Source organism: Aulostomus chinensis, chromosome 24, assembly GCF_037954235.1.
Source record: "Aulostomus chinensis isolate RoL2024-O1b breed Wild chromosome 24, RoL_Achi_v1.0, whole genome shotgun sequence".
In the NCBI taxonomy this organism is placed as follows: Eukaryota; Metazoa; Chordata; class Actinopteri; order Syngnathiformes; family Aulostomidae; genus Aulostomus; species Aulostomus chinensis.
In genome coordinates, this window is record NC_141343.1 from 2,474,887 (window position 1) to 2,495,734 (window position 20,848).

At 38.3% G+C, this 20,848-nt stretch overlaps 1 protein-coding gene across 2 annotated transcripts; it reads left to right on the forward strand.

Moving 5' to 3' along the window:
- The first annotated feature begins 221 nt into the window (after positions 1-221).
- On the forward strand, positions 222-20,783 carry LOC147238379 (tetraspanin-5-like). Of its 2 annotated transcripts, XM_086196609.1 has the most exons (11): positions 222-662; positions 1,747-1,797; positions 2,780-2,926; positions 3,011-3,181; positions 3,831-3,956; positions 4,904-4,951; positions 5,578-5,694; positions 5,770-5,831; positions 12,431-12,570; positions 14,872-14,912; positions 16,389-20,783. In XM_086196609.1, the coding sequence occupies exons 1-9, from the start codon at positions 582-584 to the stop codon at positions 12,504-12,506; spliced, it is 879 nt and encodes a 292-aa protein (XP_086052735.1). In that variant the 5' UTR covers positions 222-581; the 3' UTR covers positions 12,507-12,570; positions 14,872-14,912; positions 16,389-20,783. The 2 variants fall into 2 exon arrangements, with proteins under 2 accessions (XP_086052735.1, XP_086052736.1); XM_086196610.1 differs by lacking the exon at positions 12,431-12,570 and having other exon boundaries at positions 223-662; positions 16,389-20,782.
- Positions 20,784-20,848: the final 65 nt, after the last annotated feature.

Genomic DNA, 20,848 nt, shown 5'->3' on the forward strand with positions numbered 1-20,848 from the left:
AGGTCTACCACTGTCTATAAAGCCTGTCAGCGTAAACCAGTTTTATTGGAGTAATTTTAAATTAGTGGTGGCCGTTTGAAATTGTACCTGTTCTTTGTAGATTTTCCCTTTCTTGCCTACGCTACTTCAAACTCCTCACCAGTAGGTGGCAGTAATATCCCAATTTACCAACCACCGACGAGCCGCAACGGAAGGAGAAGATCTCATTGGCTGTAGCCGCTGTCAATCAGCAGCCCAGTAGCCGAGGACCACCCACAGTAGCGGTTCTTCCTCCCGGTCGCGTAATATTCCTCGAAAACAGAAGGACGTTGTCGTCGTCCTGCGGTGAAGCCAGTCGTCAGTCCGTCTCTGAGCGCTCGGCCGCGGTCTCAGCTGCCCGTCATGCGCCTCGGCGGGCGGCTACCGGACATTTGAGACGGACACAAAAAGATAGAGAGCGCGCGCGAGAGAGAGCGAGATAGATAGAGAGAGAGAGAGAGCGATGCATCCCCGGGGCGCTGAACCTGCTCCATCCCGCACACAAAGCCTGTGAAGCAGGCCGTGTTTCCTCCAGCTGACGCGCCCGCCGACGATGCTCAAACATGTCCGGGAATCACTACAAAGGCCACGAAGTCAGCTGCTGCATCAAGTACTTCATCTTCGGGTTCAACATCCTGTTCTGGGTAAGAAGAGTTCGACGTTTTAATCCGCGCATCTCTTCCGTTATACGGTCAGATCCGCTGGCCAATAGAGAGGAGGGAAGGCCCGAAATCACCACCACCATCATCATCACCACCACCACCACCATCATCATCGTCGTCATCATCATCATCACATTCGAACTAGTTGTACTGGTTTCTCCTGGTCCCGGTTAGAGGTAGAAAGGAGAGCTGGGTCACAGCTGAGAGCTAATCGGCTTGTTGGAGTAAAGTAATGACAGCTCAACACACACACACACACACACACACACACACTCTCATCCTTGTACTTATACCTTTATGAGGACTTTCATTGACGTCATGCATTCACTAACGTCTTCACCCCTAAACCTAACACCTCCACTGACCCCTGCCCCCTGCCCTTAAACCTAACCACAACCTCATTCCGACCTCCACCCTAAAACCAAGTCTTGACCTCCAAACGGCCCTTTGAAGATGTGAGGACCGGCTAAAGTGTCCTCACTTTCCCAAGATGTCCTCACTCTGTTGGTTAAAGACGTATTCTAGTCCTCCATATGTTGGAAGAACACACACACACACACACACACACAATGTAAGAACATGAACGTACAGTCCCTCACTCACAATAAAGTCAAACTACTGATAAAATTGTTGGAGGCAGGATGTGAATTCGCCTGCTTTTCCCATAATGCATCCTGAGAAAATCTTTCATTGAACCTCTTGGGTGCCATTTAAAAAAAAATAAAATGTCAGTAGTTTAGCTTTGTTTTATGATAAGAAAAACACTGCATGTAACACTGATGTAAAGTGTGTGTGTGTGTCATGTGGTGTAATAAAATAATACATTAGAGACACCTGGGGGAGGGGCTGGAGCGATTCACCTGCTCACGATGTAACAAAGAAGCATTTGTGTGCCTTAGAAGTCACTGAACTGAAACTGGTGAGGGGAAAAAACAAACAGAGCAACAAAAATTGTAGTTTTAGTGCAGCAACCTTGCTAACGCGTGCGGTGACATCAGCGGCCCTGCTGCCCACGCGCCGTGATGTTGTGCGCCAGTGATGGTGATGTGAATGTGATGTCTTGCAGCTGCTGGGCATGGCCTTGGTCGGGATTGGATTGTGGGCCTGGAGTGAAAAGGTGAGTACATTCTGACGTGTCATGTGACGTAGAAGCTTGGAAATCCAACATTCCAATCGGGCGGGTCGATGCGGGACGGACGGACTACACCTGGGGACCGGTTAGCTTAGCTTATACCCAAACAGCAGATGCATACAAGTAGATGCTGCCTCAGCAGATGCTGTCATTGTAGCGACGCGTCAACGCAGCCGCCATATTGGTCAGGTCCAGCCACGCCTCCTTATGCGTGTTTAATGTAGGAGACATGATTTTCCTGCCAAAATACTTCATGTAGCTAAGTTACAGTTGTGTAACTTAACAGCTGAAATCAATGTGTCCTGGGTGATTAGTCTTGAAGTGTTGACTTCTTTAACTGCATGTAGTTAGAATTAGTGATGGAGGTGAACGCTAATTCACTTATTTAAGTCAAACATAAAAATGATGCGTTGACTTACCTCATGATTATCACTTATCATCGCTCTTATGGTCTGAGTTTTCTAGAGGAAGGCTCTCAAAGGCAGCTCCGGTAATAAAACCAGGATAATAAAAGCGTTGGCTGCTTTTGCTCTGAGGGCGAGTTCACCTGCTGGAAGGGACGACATGGGTAAATGACCCAGGATCTTGTCTGATAAGGCAGAAGCTTTTCAACAGATTTTTGTTCTTTTTTTTTTTTTCTGTGAATGAAGCGTGGCATTTGATCGATGATGTCATCATTTTGTACTGTTTGAGAGGATTTGTTAGAGGTGTTCCTGCAGAACTCTACTTCCTGTAGTTTAATATTGGTTATTGTTGTCATTGTCGTCCTTCCATGACAGACAAACACCAGTTCTTCCCCTTGCATGTCTCTTTTGAAGCAACCGCATAAATATGATGATCAACTTGGTCAGAAGAGCTGAATATTGACATTTTTGTAGCATTGGTTTCTATCACTGATCCTTCTAACAAATGTACAAGTTACCATGAGAGTTCCACTGAGCGTTCCACTGTTCTCCGGTTCCTCCAGGGGGTTCTGTCCAATATCTCGTCCATCACAGACCTGGGGGGTCTGGATCCAGTCTGGCTCTTCATGGTGGTCGGTGGGGTCATGTTCATTCTGGGGTTCGCCGGATGCATCGGAGCGCTGCGGGAAAACACCTTCCTGCTCAAGTTTGTGAGTCCCGCCGAGCGACGGAGGATCTTTACATCGGTGCTCTCTACTCACACCTGCTTGATCTCTGCCGTCTTTCCTCTGTAGTTCTCTGTGTTTTTGGGGATCATCTTTTTCTTGGAGTTGACGACGGGGGTCCTGGCGTTTGTATTTAAGGACTGGATTAAAGACCAGCTCAACCTGTTCATCAATAACAACATCCGGGCGTATCGGGACGACATTGATCTGCAGAACCTCATCGATTTCACTCAGGAATACGTAAGTCGACCAAGCAGCAGCCAGAGATGACAGTGTTGGCTGTCATGGTTCCTGTGTCTGTTTCAGGTTCCCTCACCAGCCTGGTCCTGATGGTAATGTTGCGCTAGTAAAAACAAGAGGGGGGCGAGTTAACACAAGCCAGAGCTGATGCCAGCTCAATTCCCGACTTTCATTCAGAATTTTTTCAGAATAAGGCTTTGACAAAAACTGTAATTCTGCTTTAATTTTGAAGGTAACCCCTCCGCTCTGGAAGGGATCATTGACCCAGGATCATGCTTTTAAGTAGCAGATGAAAATAAATATAAAAAAATGGAAGTTTTATCTCTTTTTGGTGTGTGTGTGTGTGTGTGTGTGTGTGTGTGTGTGTTTTTTAAATATAAGTGACACCTCAGATTCAGTTTCTGTGACACCAGTTAACAGCAGCCGGTGTGCAGGAGCTCTCAGGTCTGAACCAGCAGCTCCTCTAATCCACATGAGGTGAACTTGCTGCTGGATCCTTGACCCTTGAGCTGCAGCCAGATGGTCTGATAGGCCTGCGGTAATTCCTTAGCTCAGCGAGCCCGTCAGGTCACCAGGCCAGTGAGGGCTGCTGGTGCTCAAGTGTCTGAACCGATCTCTGAACTGGACTTTCCTCCCTGCCTGACTCTAGTGGGAGTGCTGTGGTGCGTTTGGAGCGGATGACTGGAACCTCAACATCTACTTTAATTGTACCGATGGGAATCCCAGTCGTGAAAAATGTGGCGTTCCCTTCTCCTGCTGCACAAAGGACCCAGCCGTAAGGATTCTGATTTTCACTTTCTGATGTATGAATACACGAAGAGCACTTGTGTCCCGTTTTGACTCCCGATATCACAACTTCATTTCGAATGTTCTGCCCTCATGTGTGCTCTCAGGTTTTAGGGCCGCACGATAATGAAAATTATTTTATTGTAATTATTTGGAAACACAGTTATGCTTCAGCAAGTATTTCGCTTTCCTCTTTGATTTGATTTATAAGACTTGACATTCCTTTTATTTTGAAACTTTTTGTTTTCACTAGTGGACATTCGCTCTTCCTAATGCTGCCTCTTGGTTCAGTATCCATGTTTAGATGCAAAGCCACAGAACTGTTAATCACACACATGCTAAAGTACACTTGCTAGTAGGTTAGCATGTGTATTTTAGCACGCATGTGGTTAGCATTTCTGTCGCCTCTGTAGTTAAAGCTTATTATTGGTCTGTAAACACTTAAAACGCTTCAAGACCCAGGCCTTTCTCTTGGCAGAAGTTCTGAATATCTAATCCAGCACTCCTCCATCACCAGCCAGCTAGTGTTCATGCTAGCCTTTGGCCTTCATCTCAGCTGGTTTGCCATCAGCCTGTTAATCTGAGGCGGTCAGATTACTGGTCCAAACCCAGCATGCAAAGACTGCCAGCAACCAGCCAATCAGTTGGCCTTCAGCCTCGGTCCCTGGTTCTTTGTTTTCACACCCATCAACACGCTGTACTGGCCTCCAGCTGGCTCTCCTTGCTAGTGCATAGACTTGCAGTGCGTGGTGGAGCAGCAGGCCTCAGGGGTGGTCCCGCAGTTCACTCATACCGGTCCACCTCTGCTATGGACCCATACTGGACTGGCATTGAGGTGTAGAATAAGATTTGAAAGCCTGCATGTTTACCCCTCCTGTCTTTTCCTTTGAGTTGAAAACAGTCTGCTAACACGACATTGACCCTGTTTGTCTCTAGGAGGATGTAATAAACACTCAGTGTGGATACGACGTCCGAGCCAAACCAGTAAGTCCTTCACCTCTACTTTACTCACGCTGACTTCCTTCCATTCCTTTTTTCTGCCCTCTTTTTTGGGTATTTATGGATTTCACCACTGCAGGTTTTGATGTGGTAGGAACTTCATCAGAATTATTGCAGTATCATGTAGAAGCCCTCAGTGAGGACATGAAATGATCTGATGAGACGTACAGCGTCTGACCTGAAGATGAACCCTCCAAGATGAGGAAGCCAAACTCCTCACTTCAACACGGTCAAGAAGCCCAAACTAAATCAGCGCTAATGCCGTCTCAGTGTTGCTAACGCTACATTGGCATTTCAAACGCTAAGTCAGCGTTGCTAATGCTAGGTCGGTGTTGCTAACTGCAAGCCTGACCAGTGTGATCAGAACCCAGCAGCAAACTGGGACCTGAGGCCTTCCCTAGAAATCAAGACAAGGACATTTTACCATGACGGGTTCCATAATTCCCTGAAGACTGAGTTTTACTAACTAGCTTACCTAGCTAGAAGCTTCTCCTGTTCTTTAGTTTAACAAAAAAATAAACCCTCCCAGACCTAAAATGAAACCTCTGCTTTGGGCTCTGGGTGGTTTTAGTCTCTGCAGTCAGTCACAGCTCTACTCGTATCCCCGGCAGGATTCGGAGCAGAAGGACTACATAAATGTGAAAGGCTGCGTGCCACAGTTTGAGAAGTGGCTTCAGGACAACCTCACCCTGGTAGCCGGCATATTCATCGGAGTTGCACTACTGCAGGTGAGTCGGGTTTAGCTGCCTCATATTTTGCCACCATTGGAGAAAATGTCTCATGATGTCACTTTGCACCCACAGATTTTTGGGATTTGTTTGGCCCAAAACCTCGTGAGCGACATCGAAGCTGTGCAGGCGAGCTGGTGAGTAAATGATGAGCGAATCCTCGTCATCCTCTTTGATAAACTTCCATCTTTCGTCACTCCGTGGCTCCAGGATTCTGATGAGCCTGCTGATGAGAGACAGGCCCAGATTAAATTGACAGATTATGGAGACGAAATTATATTTCAAGAGTGAAATAACCCAGGTACTCCCGAAGTCATGGAACAAACTTCTCCTGAGTTTAGGATTTTCTTCTTGTGACTCTGGATTCAGACGGTTTATGATTTATACAATACTCATAACGTGCATGTAGAAGTTGTTTTATGTACATAATCGCTCTGGATAAATGGACCAAACAAATCCATATAAGCTCCAGTAAACGGCATCGTTTCTCTTTATGTTATTGTTTTGATTCATTATTAGCAAGCAAAATGATTTTAATCGTTCCAATGGGACGAAAAACACAGATGGAAAAGATCCCAACAGAGGCAGAACTGCTTAGCATTTCTGTACCTGCAAGTATTTTTATTATTAATACTATTAAATTAAAGACTACGTACAAAAAAAAAATTTGGAATACAGACCTGCAATAGAATACAGTGAAACTATAATATAATGAAATAGAATAGAATACAGTAAATTATACAATATATTGAAATAGAATAGAATACAGTAAAACTATACAATATAATGAAATAGAATAGAATACAGTAAAACTATACAATATATTGAAATAGAATAGAATAGAATACAGTAAACTATACAATATATTGAAATAGAATAGAATAGAATACAGTAAAACTATACAATATATTGAAATAGAATAGAATACAGTAAAACTATACAATATATTGAAATAGAATAGAATAGAATACAGTAAACTATACAATATATTGAAATAGAATAGAATAGAATAGAATACAGTAAAACTACAATATAATGAAATAGAATAGAATACAGTAAAACTATACAATATAATGAAATAGAATAGAATACAGTAAAACTACAATATAATGAAATAGAATAGAATAGAATACAGTAAAACTACAATATAATGAAATAGAATAGAATACAGTAAAACTGTACAATATAATCAAATAGAATAGAATACAGTAAAACTACAATATAATGAAATAGAATAGAATACAGTAAAACTATACAATATAATCAAATAGAATAGAATACAGTAAAACTATACAATATATTGAAATAGAATAGAATACAGTAAAACTATACAATATAATCAAATAGAATAGAATACAGTAAAACTATACAATATAATGAAAAAGAATAGAATAGAATACAGTAAAACTATACAATATAATCAAATAGAATAGAATAGAATACAGTAAAACTATACAATATAATGAAATAGAATAGAATACAGTAAAACTATACAATATAATCAAATGGAATAGAATACAGTAAAACTATACAATATAATCATATAGAATAGAATAGAATACAGTAAAACGATACAATATATTGAAATAGAATAGAATACAGTAAAACTATACAATATAATGAAATAGAATAGAATAGAATACAGTAAAACTATACAATATAATGAAATAGAATAGAATACAGTAAAACTATACAATATAATCATATAGAATAGAATAGAATACAGTGAAACGATACAATATATTGAAATAGAATAGAATACAGTAAAACGATACAATATATTGAAATAGAATAGAATAGAATACAGTAAAACGATACAATATATTGAAATAGAATAGAATAGAATACAGTAAAACGGTACAATATATTGAAATAGAATAGAATAGAATACAGTAAAACGATACAATATATTGAAATAGAATAGAATACAGTAAAACGATACAATATATTGAAATAGAATAGAATACAGTAAAAAGATACAATATATTGAAGTAGAATAGAATGGAATACAGTAAAACTATACAATATAATGAAATAGAATAGAATAGAATACAGTAAAACTATACAATATAATGAAATAGAATAGAATACAGTAAAACTATACAATATAATGAAATAGAATAGAATACAGTAAAACGATACTATATATTGAAATAGAATAGAATACCGTAAAACTATACAATATATTGAAATAGAATAGAATACAGTAAAACTATACAATATATTGAAATAGAATAGAATACAGTCAAACTATACAATATAATGAAATAGAATAGAATACAGTCAAACTATACAATATAATGAAATAGAATAGAATACAGTCAAACTATACAATATAATGAAATAGAATAGAATACAGTCAAACTATACAATATAATGAAATAGAATAGAATACAGTCAAACTATACAATATAATGAAATAGAATAGAATACAGTAAAACGATACAATATATTGAAATAGAATAGAATAGAATACAGTAAAACTACAATATAATGAAATAGAATAGAATACAGTAAAACTATACAATATAATGAAATAGAATAGAATAGAATACAGTAAAACGATACAATATATTGAAATAGAATAGAATACAGTAAAACTATACAATATAATGAAATAGAATAGAATAGAATACAGTAAAACTATACAATATAATGAAATAGAATAGAATACAGTAAAACTATACAATATAATCATATAGAATAGAATAGAATACAGTAAAACGATACAATATATTGAAATAGAATAGAATACAGTAAAACGATACAATATATTGAAATAGAATAGAATAGAATACAGTAAAACGATACAATATATTGAAATAGAATAGAATACAGTAAAACGATACAATATATTGAAATAGAATAGAATACAGTAAAACGATACAATATATTGAAGTAGAATAGAATAGAATACAGTAAAACTATACAATATAATGAAATAGAATAGAATAGAATACAGTAAAACTATACAATATAATGAAATAGAATAGAATACAGTAAAACTATACAATATAATGAAATAGAATAGAATACAGTAAAACGATACAATATATTGAAATAGAATAGAATAGAATACAGTAAAAAGATACAATATATTGAAGTAGAATAGAATGGAATACAGTAAAACTATACAATATAATGAAATAGAATAGAATAGAATACAGTAAAACTATACAATATAATGAAATAGAATAGAATACAGTAAAACTATACAATATAATGAAATAGAATAGAATACAGTAAAACGATACTATATATTGAAATAGAATAGAATACCGTAAAACTATACAATATATTGAAATAGAATAGAATACAGTAAAACTATACAATATATTGAAATAGAATAGAATACAGTCAAACTATACAATATAATGAAATAGAATAGAATACAGTCAAACTATACAATATAATGAAATAGAATAGAATACAGTCAAACTATACAATATAATGAAATAGAATAGAATACAGTAAAACTATACAATATAATGAAATAGAATAGAATACAGTAAAACGATACAATATATTGAAATAGAATAGAATAGAATACAGTAAAACTACAATATAATGAAATAGAATAGAATACAGTAAAACTATACAATATAATGAAATAGAATAGAATAGAATACAGTAAAACGATACAATATATTGAAATAGAATAGAATACAGTAAAACTATACAATATAATGAAATAGAATAGAATAGAATACAGTAAAACTATACAATATAATGAAATAGAATAGAATACAGTAAAACTATACAATATAATCATATAGAATAGAATAGAATACAGTAAAACGATACAATATATTGAAATAGAATAGAATACAGTAAAACGATACAATATATTGAAATAGAATAGAATAGAATACAGTAAAACGATACAATATATTGAAATAGAATAGAATACAGTAAAACGATACAATATATTGAAATAGAATAGAATACAGTAAAACGATACAATATATTGAAGTAGAATAGAATAGAATACAGTAAAACTATACAATATAATGAAATAGAATAGAATAGAATACAGTAAAACTATACAATATAATGAAATAGAATAGAATACAGTAAAACTATACAATATAATGAAATAGAATAGAATACAGTAAAACGATACAATATATTGAAATAGAATAGAATACCGTAAAACTATACAATATATTGTAATAGAATAGAATACAGTCAAACTATACAATATAATGAAATAGAATAGAATACAGTAAAACTATACAATATAATGAAATAGAATAGAATACAGTAAAACGATACAATATAATGAAATAGAATAGAATAGAATACAGTAAAACTACAATATAATGAAATAGAATAGAATACAGTCAAACTATACAATATAATGAAATAGAATAGAATACAGTCAAACTATACAATATAATGAAATAGAATAGAATACAGTAAAACTATACAATATATTGAAATAGAATAGAATACAGTAAAACTATACAATATAATGAAATAGAATAGAATAGAATACAGTAAAACTATACAATATAATCAAATAGAATAGAATAGAATAGAATACAGTAAAACTATACAATATAATGAAATAGAATAGAATACAGTAAAACTATACAATATAATCAAATAGAATAGAATACAGTAAAACTATACAATATAATCATATAGAATAGAATAGAATACAGTAAAACTATACAATATAATGAAATAGAATAGAATAGAATACAACTATACAATATAATCAAATAGAATAGAATACAGTAAAACTATACAATATAATGAAATAGAATAGAATACAGTAAAACGATACAATATATTGAAATAGAATAGAATACAGTAAAACGATACAATATATTGAAATAGAATAGAATACAGTCAAACTATACAATATAATGAAATAGAATAGAATACAGATAAACTACAATATAATGAAATAGAATAGAATACAGTAAAACTATACAATATAATGAAATAGAATAGAATACAGTAAAACTATACAATATAATGAAATAGAATAGAATACAGTAAAACTATACAATATAATGAAATAGAATAGAATACAGTAAAACTATACAATATATTGAAATAGAATAGAATAGAATACAGTAAACTATACAATATATTGAAATAGAATAGAATACAGTAAAACTATACAATATAATCAAATAGAATAGAATACAGTAAAACTACAATATAATGAAATAGAATAGAATACAGTAAAACTATACAATATAATCAAATAGAATAGAATACAGTCAAACTATACAATATATTGAAATAGAATAGAATACAGTAAAACTATACAATATAATCAAATAGAATAGAATACAGTAAAACTATACAATATAATCAAATAGAATAGAATACAGTAAAACTATACAATATAATGAAATAGAATAGAATAGAATACAGTAAAACTATACAATATAATCAAATAGAATAGAATAGAATACAGTAAAACTATACAATATAATGAAATAGAATAGAATACAGTAAAACTATACAATATAATCAAATGGAATAGAATACAGTAAAACTATACAATATAATCATATAGAATAGAATAGAATACAGTAAAACGATACAATATATTGAAATAGAATAGAATACAGTAAAACTATACAATATAATGAAATAGAATAGAATAGAATACAGTAAAACTATACAATATAATGAAATAGAATAGAATACAGTAAAACTATACAATATAATCATATAGAATAGAATAGAATACTGTAAAACGATACAATATATTGAAATAGAATAGAATACAGTAAAACGATACAATATATTGAAATAGAATAGAATAGAATACAGTAAAACGATACAATATATTGAAATAGAATAGAATAGAATACAGTAAAACTATACAATATAATGAAATAGAATAGAATAGAATACAGTAAAACTATACAATATAATGAAATAGAATAGAATACAGTAAAACTATACAATATAATGAAATAGAATAGAATACAGTAAAACTATACAATATATTGAAATAGAATAGAATAGAATACAGTAAAACTATACAATATATTGAAATAGAATAGAATAGAATACAGTAAAACGATACAATATATTGAAATAGAATAGAATAGAATACAGTAAAACTATACAATATAATGAAATAGAATAGAATACAGTAAAACTATACAATATAATGAAATAGAATAGAATACAGTAAAACGATACAATATATTGTAATAGAATAGAATACAGTAAAACTATACAATATAATCATATAGAATAGAATAGAATACAGTAAAACTATACAATATATTGAAATAGAATAGAATACAGTAAAACTATACAATATAATGAAATAGAATAGAATACAGTAAAACTATACAATATATTGAAATAGAATAGAATACAGTAAAACTATACAATATAATGAAATAGAATAGAATACAGTCAAACGATACATAATATAACATCTCAAAAGTGCCTCACAACAAAATAAGAAGGTGCCTCTGTAATACAAACTCAGGTGAATTAGCGGCCGTGTTCACTCTCACTTGTATTTTTCATGTCTATTGTTGTGGATTTTCACATCATTTAATGCGCTGACCTCTGATTTCCTTGGGGACATCGATGCAGTAGAAGTATTCATGCTATTGTGCTCACAGTACTGTGTTTGGGTCTCCAGTCGTACTCCCATGCAGCTGAGACTGAGGGTTTAAACTGTGTGAACTCTGTCGCCGGCGTCAGCCACTGTCACCTCATTCTTCCTCCTCTCGTGCTTTGTCAGGGTGCCCCCCACTCTCTCCGTGCGTCGACTCCCACCACCTCACTCCAGCAAGAAAGCTTCAGCTTACTACTCATGAGTCTCACTCTCTCTCACACACACACACACACACACACTCAGATGTATGTGTGTGTTTGTAGCCGGTGGGTGTGATGGATCCATTGTGTTCTTGTTCTTGTTCTTGTTGTTGTTTCCTCATGTTTCATTTGAAGTTTCACTTGTTGGAGCCAGTAAAGGCTCGAGTGGAGTTCCCCACCAGTCGTTTAAAGAATATTAAATTCTACATTCAATATCAAATTCATCGTTATTTAAAAACTGGAAATTGATTTCGTATAGTTGCAGTTAAATGATTTTCCTGGTTTGAACTCTCTGAACCCCAATTTTTTTCCTCCTGACAGACTTGTATTTCATCTTCATTTTTTGCTGAAGTCTAAAGAATCATGGCTACAAGTAGAAAACGCTCCAAAACTTTCCGTCTTTTTTGGTCTCGAACGTTTGTTACATTTTTTTTTTAAACGTAAATGAAAGTAACAGAAGTGAAACCCAGCAGGGCTGAGACGTGACACCCATCAATGATCAAGCTCGTCATTGGAAGCTTCTGTAGAGCACTTTCTTTTTTTTTTTTAAAGTGTCTTTGATAATCTCTTCCAGTTTTGCCAGATTTCACACGGTGCAGTGTTTAAAACTAGAAACTAGTAACTAAAGTGCCGATGATTAAGTTTGAATGGTTTAATAGCAGCGATTCACAACCAGATAGTTGAACGTTCATCTTGTGGTCATGATGGTGCATTTCTGATCAATTAAAAAAAAAGAAAAAAAAACAGCCAGCTTGAGGTTTCGAGGGTTAAATCTGAGATTAAGTGAAACCACAAAGTGAAGGGTTTCCACCTCCATTCTGTCTGTCGACTCGTGCGTGCATGTGCGTGACCTCGGCAACACGTCGCCGATCCCCCTCCGTACTGCACCTCCAATCTACACAAACTACAAATGAAACATTCCTGCTTTTGATCTCCTATTGTCCTTTTATGAAAGATCAAAATCCCAGCTGGAACCGTTGTGTTTGTTTTCTGCCGGTATCGTGATGACGCCAATCGCGTCACACAGAGGTTTCTTAACAAGAGTTAGTGGAATATGGAGGGCGTGAGGTCACTCTAGCCAGGAGGAGGCCTAATTCACTCCATCAACCGCCAGCAGGAGGTCCTGTCGCGCCGGCACAGGCGCAGAACTGAGGCACAACGTTAAAGGCTGGAAATGATTTATTCAACTCTGTTGTCGTCCTTTAAAGGGCTTCTTCAGTTTCTTTCAACCCCGACTGAATTGTTCCTAACTTTTAATCTAAATGAGAGGTGGAAAATCAACATTTTCCACCTCTCTCCTGTACGGAGCAGAGCTGCCTGCCGCCCCACAGCAGTGTGGGCCTGCCTGCTTCCTGAGGATCTCCTCTCCTCTGACTGCACTTCGGTCACACTGACAGGCTTCGATTGTGATCGTAATCGTCCAACAACGTTACAGAAAATAATAAGAGACCTGGCTGAAGTAAACTGAAGTTTCCCTTCAACAGATAAAACCTGGAACGTTAGCATTGTTGAACGTCATGTTCCCTCGCCTCCAAGTCAGTGGGATTTGGGTTAAATGTCTGTAATAAATCTGTATTTACACCCGCTGAAGCTACTTGGAGCCGCGTTTGGCGTTTCCTCGTCAAGACGCTCTTGGCAAACCAAACACCGAAGTCTCCTAAACATTTGTTTACCACAGAATTGTAGTGACATCTGGCAAGATCCAACATCTGGTGTGACGGTCCAGTTAGCTTTTGGTCGAGGGAACCCGTGGGGATGCTAACTTCTGGGTTAGCCTACAAAAAAAAAAAAAGTCATCCCTGCCAGACTCTATTGTTGTACTTAATCCATGGATTAATACACCAATACTAATTAAATCCTGGCAAACAGTTGGCAAACTGACTCTTGAGAGATTTTTGCCTAACAAACTGCTAACGTGCTAAATGTGCTAACGTGCTAAATGTGCGTATCTGACTCAAGATCTGGAAACGCGTGGGTGGTTTTCATGGCGTGAATCTCCAAACGCAATCAAGTCCATCCCATTAGTTCCAAAAGGACAAATACAGCAGAGACAAATTACATCTGTTCAGTTGTGACTGCATGCCCTTGTTCCTCCTACGTGTGACTTCCATAGCACCCTTAGCGTCTTGGCAGCCCGCTACTCCATCGCTCACCGCGTTCAGCAGAAGACGTTTGCTGTTTGTTTTTTTTTGTCCCAACTTGTAATCCTTTTTCTCTCCCCAGCCTTTTAGCGTAGATCCTCTGCATAAAAAAAAAACCAAAACGTTCCAGACCCCTAACCTGTGTGTGTCCTGGAACTTTATAGTGAGATTGTGTGAATGAGTTGATAATGGATTCACTTCTTTCTCTCTTTCTCCTCTTTTCCAGTTTCTTTACCTAACACCGGGGCCGCATTTTGATTCCAGCAGGTAAACTTTATTTTAATGGCACTGAGTTCAATATGTAAGCGCCCGAACAAGCTAGCACTCGTCTGTCTTCACTTGGAACGCCATTTTGCGCATTCTGACCATGAGCATTTAAAAAATAGGAAAAAAGGTGTGTAAAATGGCCAAATATCCAGAGGAGGAAATTAGAAAAATATCCAATAAACGGTACATCAACATTTAATATCAACAACTTATGTCATTCATTTATAGAGATATTCTATTTTCTTGATGCGTGTAAAATGGCTTCCGTTGTGTTTATAATTTCAGAAATGAATGCTCATTTACATTGTGAGTGTATCAGCAGCATTGGACGGTGCAGTCGTCGCACATTTTGGAAAACAAATGTTAGTTTTGTTAAACTGAAAGCAAATTCAGTCACTCGCCCCCTGCTGTCTGGTTTTTGTTCTGCTCAGAAGTAGGGCTGCAACTAATGACTACTTTCATAGTCGACTAGTCACGACTATGAAACGATTAGTCGACTAATCGGATAATTATTAATTTTTTTCTTAAATATAGCATGAAGTTGATTTAATTATGTGGCAAATGATAATAAACACAAGAAAGATGGATACAATGAAAAATACATCTTTTATTGAACACACTGCGGATTCGTACAAAAATTAATTAAAAATGTCCTGTCTAAAACCAATTAGACACAGTGCTCGGACTGCATGATTTAATTTAAAGTACGTTTGTCAGGCACAGTCTGGCATAACGCTCAAGCTCTCTTTTATAGCAAAAATACGCTGATAAAATGTACAATGAATGTCCTAAAAACCGTACTGGCTTGAACGTTACTCGAATCTCACCGAGGCGAGTCAGACTCTGTTTCATTCAACTGCTTCTCTAAATGTTCCTGCATCACCGAGGTGCTGCCATGACACCAAGGTCTGCTTTGCAAACTTTCCAAGTAGTCTTTTTATTCGCCGTTTCCAGGCTAAAATGCTCCCAAGCTTTAGAAGTTTTGGTGCGCGTACCTGATATTGACACCGCGTTCCTGTATGTTACCGCTCAGAGACAGAGACGCTACTGCGCATGAGCGACTCTCGGCAGAGACTATAAACAAGTAAGAGGCCTCACTGTTGGAAAAACGCGTCTGGCGACAACAGTCGACAATGGACTTCATTGTCGACTGTTTCTATTATCGATTTTTGTCGACAACGTCGACTAATCGTTGCAGCCCTACTCAGAAGCCTGAGAACAAGACGCAACGAAACCCAGGAAGCGGCGTCAGCTTGTGTACCAGTGGCCGCGAATGCTAATTGGCTATGCTAAGGAGGTTAGCATTTCCTTCTGTCTTACCATGCAGGTGGACACGCTGTCTGTGTCTGGCTATATGCTGCCCCCTGCTGGTTTGGAGTGATATAAAGTGCTAGCTTGTTCAGGTTAGCGACAAACTGCACCTGAAGTATCGAACCACATAAACTTGAAACTCTTCCTTCGTTTGTCTTCGATCAGCCGCAGGACTTTGAACCCCCCAGCCCTCGCCCCCGCCCCCCCCCCCCCCACCCCACCCCCTTCATGAAGACGTCAGGGTGCATTCGGAGGACGTCACTGATCACCTGCACCATTGTGTTCACTGAACCAGCACCTTTTTTCAAGGCACTAATATGTGAAAAGCTATGTATTTAACACTGTGTGTCACTACTTTAAGAAGAAGGGAAAAGAGAGGAGAAGAAATCGCTGGACCAGACGGTGGTTGAACATGCACTACATGCAAATTGTCACGATGCTACAGTTTTGATAGCTACACGTAGAGGTGGAAGAGTTTTGATACATCTTTTTTATAATAGATCAGTATTTTTCACTGAGGAAGTGTCGCTCCGTCGCTCAACTCATCACGTAGGACTGTGAACCCAAGGATGTGCTCGCTTGCTCTGTGTCGCCCTCTGCCAGTTCTGTTTGTCACAACATGACTTCTGTGTGTCCTTCACCTCTTTGGCTACATAAATTCCCTTTTAATTCATAAGAATCTGCTTACTGACCACTTTGCTTTCGGCTCCGGAGGAGACGCCCTTCACTCTTTGACTAACAATGAGTTTAACAACTGCTTCATTCACTCACCCGGGAGAAGTGCAGCCCCTGGGTTTCGTTCTTAATTTGTTTTAAACAAGTTGTATCTTGTGGCCTCAAAATAACTAAATTGAAGGGACAAGAATTCTGGTACCAATTAACTAAGTCAAGGAAACAAGTTAGATGTATTTGTTAGGAGCAAATAAATCAATTGGAGAGGACAAATCACACCTCGTGGCTACAGATGAGCTACATTTTGTGGCTCTTGGCAGTGAATTAACCAAAATGAGGGAACCCGTTCTATCTCGTAGCTGCTAATGAGATCAAGGGAACAGGGCATGTTTTATTGCCTCCTAACCTAAATTAAGGGAAGAAGTTACATTTAGTGGCAACAGATTAAATTGAGGGAATGAAGTCAATCTTGGGGTGTGGAACAAAATAACTCAACTGAGGGAACAAGGTGTAGCTTGTTGCCTGAAAAACGAAATTAAGGGAAGACGAGATATCTTGTGGCAACGGATTAACTAAAACGAGGGGTAGGTTATTAATGGTGACCTCAAAAGTCACCAAGTGGAAGGAACAAGTTATGTTGTTGCCTCCAAATGATTAAATTAAAGGGAAAAGTTCCATCTGCCTTTATTTTGAGGCCACCAGATGGAACTTTTCCCCCTCAATTTAATCACTTCCTCAAAAGAAATGCTTTTCTCCCCTGTAAGCCACTGAAGAAAACCAGGTCAGGTCACTCCTGAGTAATTAACGTGATGCCGCGTCACACTGGTGCACTTATCAAGTTCCTCAAAGGTCACATGGCCTGTAGTGAAGCTTCGCACTCCTCCTGGTGGTGACGCCTTCACAGACCTCAGACTTGACGACAGGAAAGTGTCTGAAGGTTACCTGTGGTCCTAACTGACCGTGGAACCCTCTCATCCCCACTACCAGATCCGTGGAACTCACTAACCCCCCACTAACTAGACTACTAGAGGGTTCGGGGGCGTTTGCTCCTGGGTCCGACGACTGCAGTCGTCACAGGAGACGCCATCTTAGCTGGGATGCACGCAGCCTGCACACGCACCATTAAACCACACGTGGGCGCTCATTTTCCAAATCTTGATGCTTTTCTATCTTCTCCCTGGAGGAAAGCAGTCGCCATTTTCCTGCCCCACTCACCGCTGCCCAGGTGGGAAAAGTGATGTGTTGCAAGGTGTGTGTGTGTGTGTGGGGGGGGGGGGGGGATCATGTGACTGCAAGCACCCCTCCCCCTCATTCCTCTTCAACACCCTTTAGCAGTTGTCAAGGTGATGCTGTGGGTGGAAGGCTGAAGTACACTCACATGAACAGAATGGAGGCCTGGACGCCGCAGCTTCTTTCCCGCTAACATCTGGCTTTCAGCTGCACTGACAACGCGATTTGTTCAGCGACGTGTGAGTCGCCGGTCCGCAGCTCCACTCAACACAAACACCTCATGGAGCCACAGTAGCCCCGCCACCTCAGCTCCACGTGCAGCCGGGAGCCTGGGCGTTTGGCGTCTACGTGAGGTGACGGTGACCTCGACCGCCAAAACTGTTCTCGTTCCTCTCTGCGTCCCGTTGGAGCCACGCTTGGAGGAAGTTCCCTTGCGGCGTTCCAGAAAAAAAAGCACAATATCGGGACGGAAGCAGGGAAACACGTCTGCTGTCCATTTTAGTGGGTTTAACGTTCGTTCACGTGACGATTGCGATGTCAAAATTGTGAAGACCACAAGTTGTGTTTGCTGACACTCAGGCCGGTGTTCAGTTACCAAAGCCAGTGTGGACCGCGGGAGGATCCTTGCCATATCTTGATCCCTCGTGGAAATGTCAAATAATGTTGATATTTGTTAAATGGTCAAATAATTTTAAAGAGTAACGCTTAAATTATAATTCAGGGTTTTAGTTTTAGTGGCATTATTGTTGAAGAATTAGATCATAAAGTTAGAATGTCGGGCCACGTCTCGCAGGGTGTTTTTAAAACTCTAGATGAATGTATTTTAGCTACATTTCTTACATGAAAATAAAACTGGCACATTAATCCCGTGTTTCCTTACGTATACTGTAATTATGCCGGAATAATTTCATTTAATTTGCATTTTCAGAAGTAAAAGCCTTGAGTCCCTCGTGTGGCCAAGTACACGCAGAGTATTTCATCAGCCTCAGGTGCGTTTTGGAATTATTTTTGCCATTTTAAAAATGATACAGTTTATTTTCACTTTTACACTGGGTGTTTCATTTAAGGTGAGACGCTAAGTACTGGGTGAAGCTGATTCGTCCGCTCAGATGTGGGTGGAGGAGGTGAGTCGCGCTGAATTACTCTGCGACGCTGCAGTAGAACTCTCACTCCTCCCATTTTCTCATTCCGGTCAAATTTGAACACCAAGAAGCATTGAACAAATCGTTTAAGAAGGACAGTTTTATTCATCCTCGAGGTGTCATCGCCGTCGAGACGCAGCTGACGTGCTCACTCGCTGCGCCGCCCACACATCAGCTGTCACTCTGCAGATGGAAGCTGTGGTTACTGAGGGTCAGGACAGGTCGTGTGATGAACTGGATGTGCTTGAATGCAACATGGCGAGGCTTTCTGATGGGGTTGGCACTTTACAAAAGTGTCTAACGTGTCCAAACTAGAATAAATTATTCATATGTAAGAAATGAAATATTTTTGTTTTTTACAGACCTCATTGCCTTTTCGGTAAGTGGGCGAAATCCAGCAATGTAGAAACGTGTTTTGGATTCAATAACTCAGGGGAAGAAGTGCGCCGGTCACTACAGGTCACAGGTCTTTGCCAGATTTTCTTGGCAAACTTGATGGAGCAAAATCCATATAAAGAACATTAGATTCCACCAGCGACTGCGTCGAACTGAACAGCTGCTTTACACCCGGCAGCCACTAGGGGGCCCTCCCACGTAAAGTAAACCCCGCAGTCACATTAACTCGTACATTGTTACAGGCTAGCAATTCCATCTATCCGTTTTCTACCTCTTACCCTGTAAACGGTGGTGGGGGGGGGGGGGGGGTGGAGCCTATCCCAGCAGCCTTCGGGTGAGAGGCGGGGTTCACCCTGGACGGGTCACCAGTCAGACAACCATTGGCTCTCCCAGCCACGCCTACGGTCAATTTAGAGTCTGGATTAACCTGGTCCCTCTTGATGTCTTTGGACTGTGGAGGAAGCTGGAGTACCAGAGAGAACCCAGCAGGAACAGGGAGAACATGGAGACTCACCCAGAAAGACCCCGTGCTCCAGCCGGGGCTCCACCCACAACCTTCTTGATTGGGGGCCACAGTGCGGACCACTGCTCCACCGTGCAATTCCCTATGACCAAAGTTATTAAAATGAAAAGAAACTTTTTTACACTTGTCCACTTCTACCACGCCTCTAAACATGAACTCATAAATAAAACTCCAACTTCACGCAGGAAGAAGATGCACCGAGTGAGCGAGCTCAGCCTGGTGAGCTGCACCTCAATAAGTTTATATTCAAGTCCCCCGCTGTTAAAAATAAACCCACATTTAAACTACAAATACAACAGTACATCTACTCCCTTGACCAAAGGTCACTGTAACAGGCGCACCTCATGGAAAAATACCACTGCCATGTAGTACTTTTATGTTTTTTAAAAAAATATATATCTTCTGGCCTACAAAGTTCTAAATAAAGAGTTCCTTGTACTTTATTTTTTGCAATTTATGAGCATCTTAAAGTGACTACTGGCGTTGTAGTTGCATATATAAATAAAGCTTATGACTAGAAAATACTGCATTCAAGAGTACTAGAGGGTTGAAGTCTACAGTGCCCCCTGGTGGTCCAGTGTTGGCATGTAGGAGGAATTCTCAATAACTCATAAGCTGTCATAAACCCCCCCCCCCCCAAAAAAAAAACCCACATTCTTTGA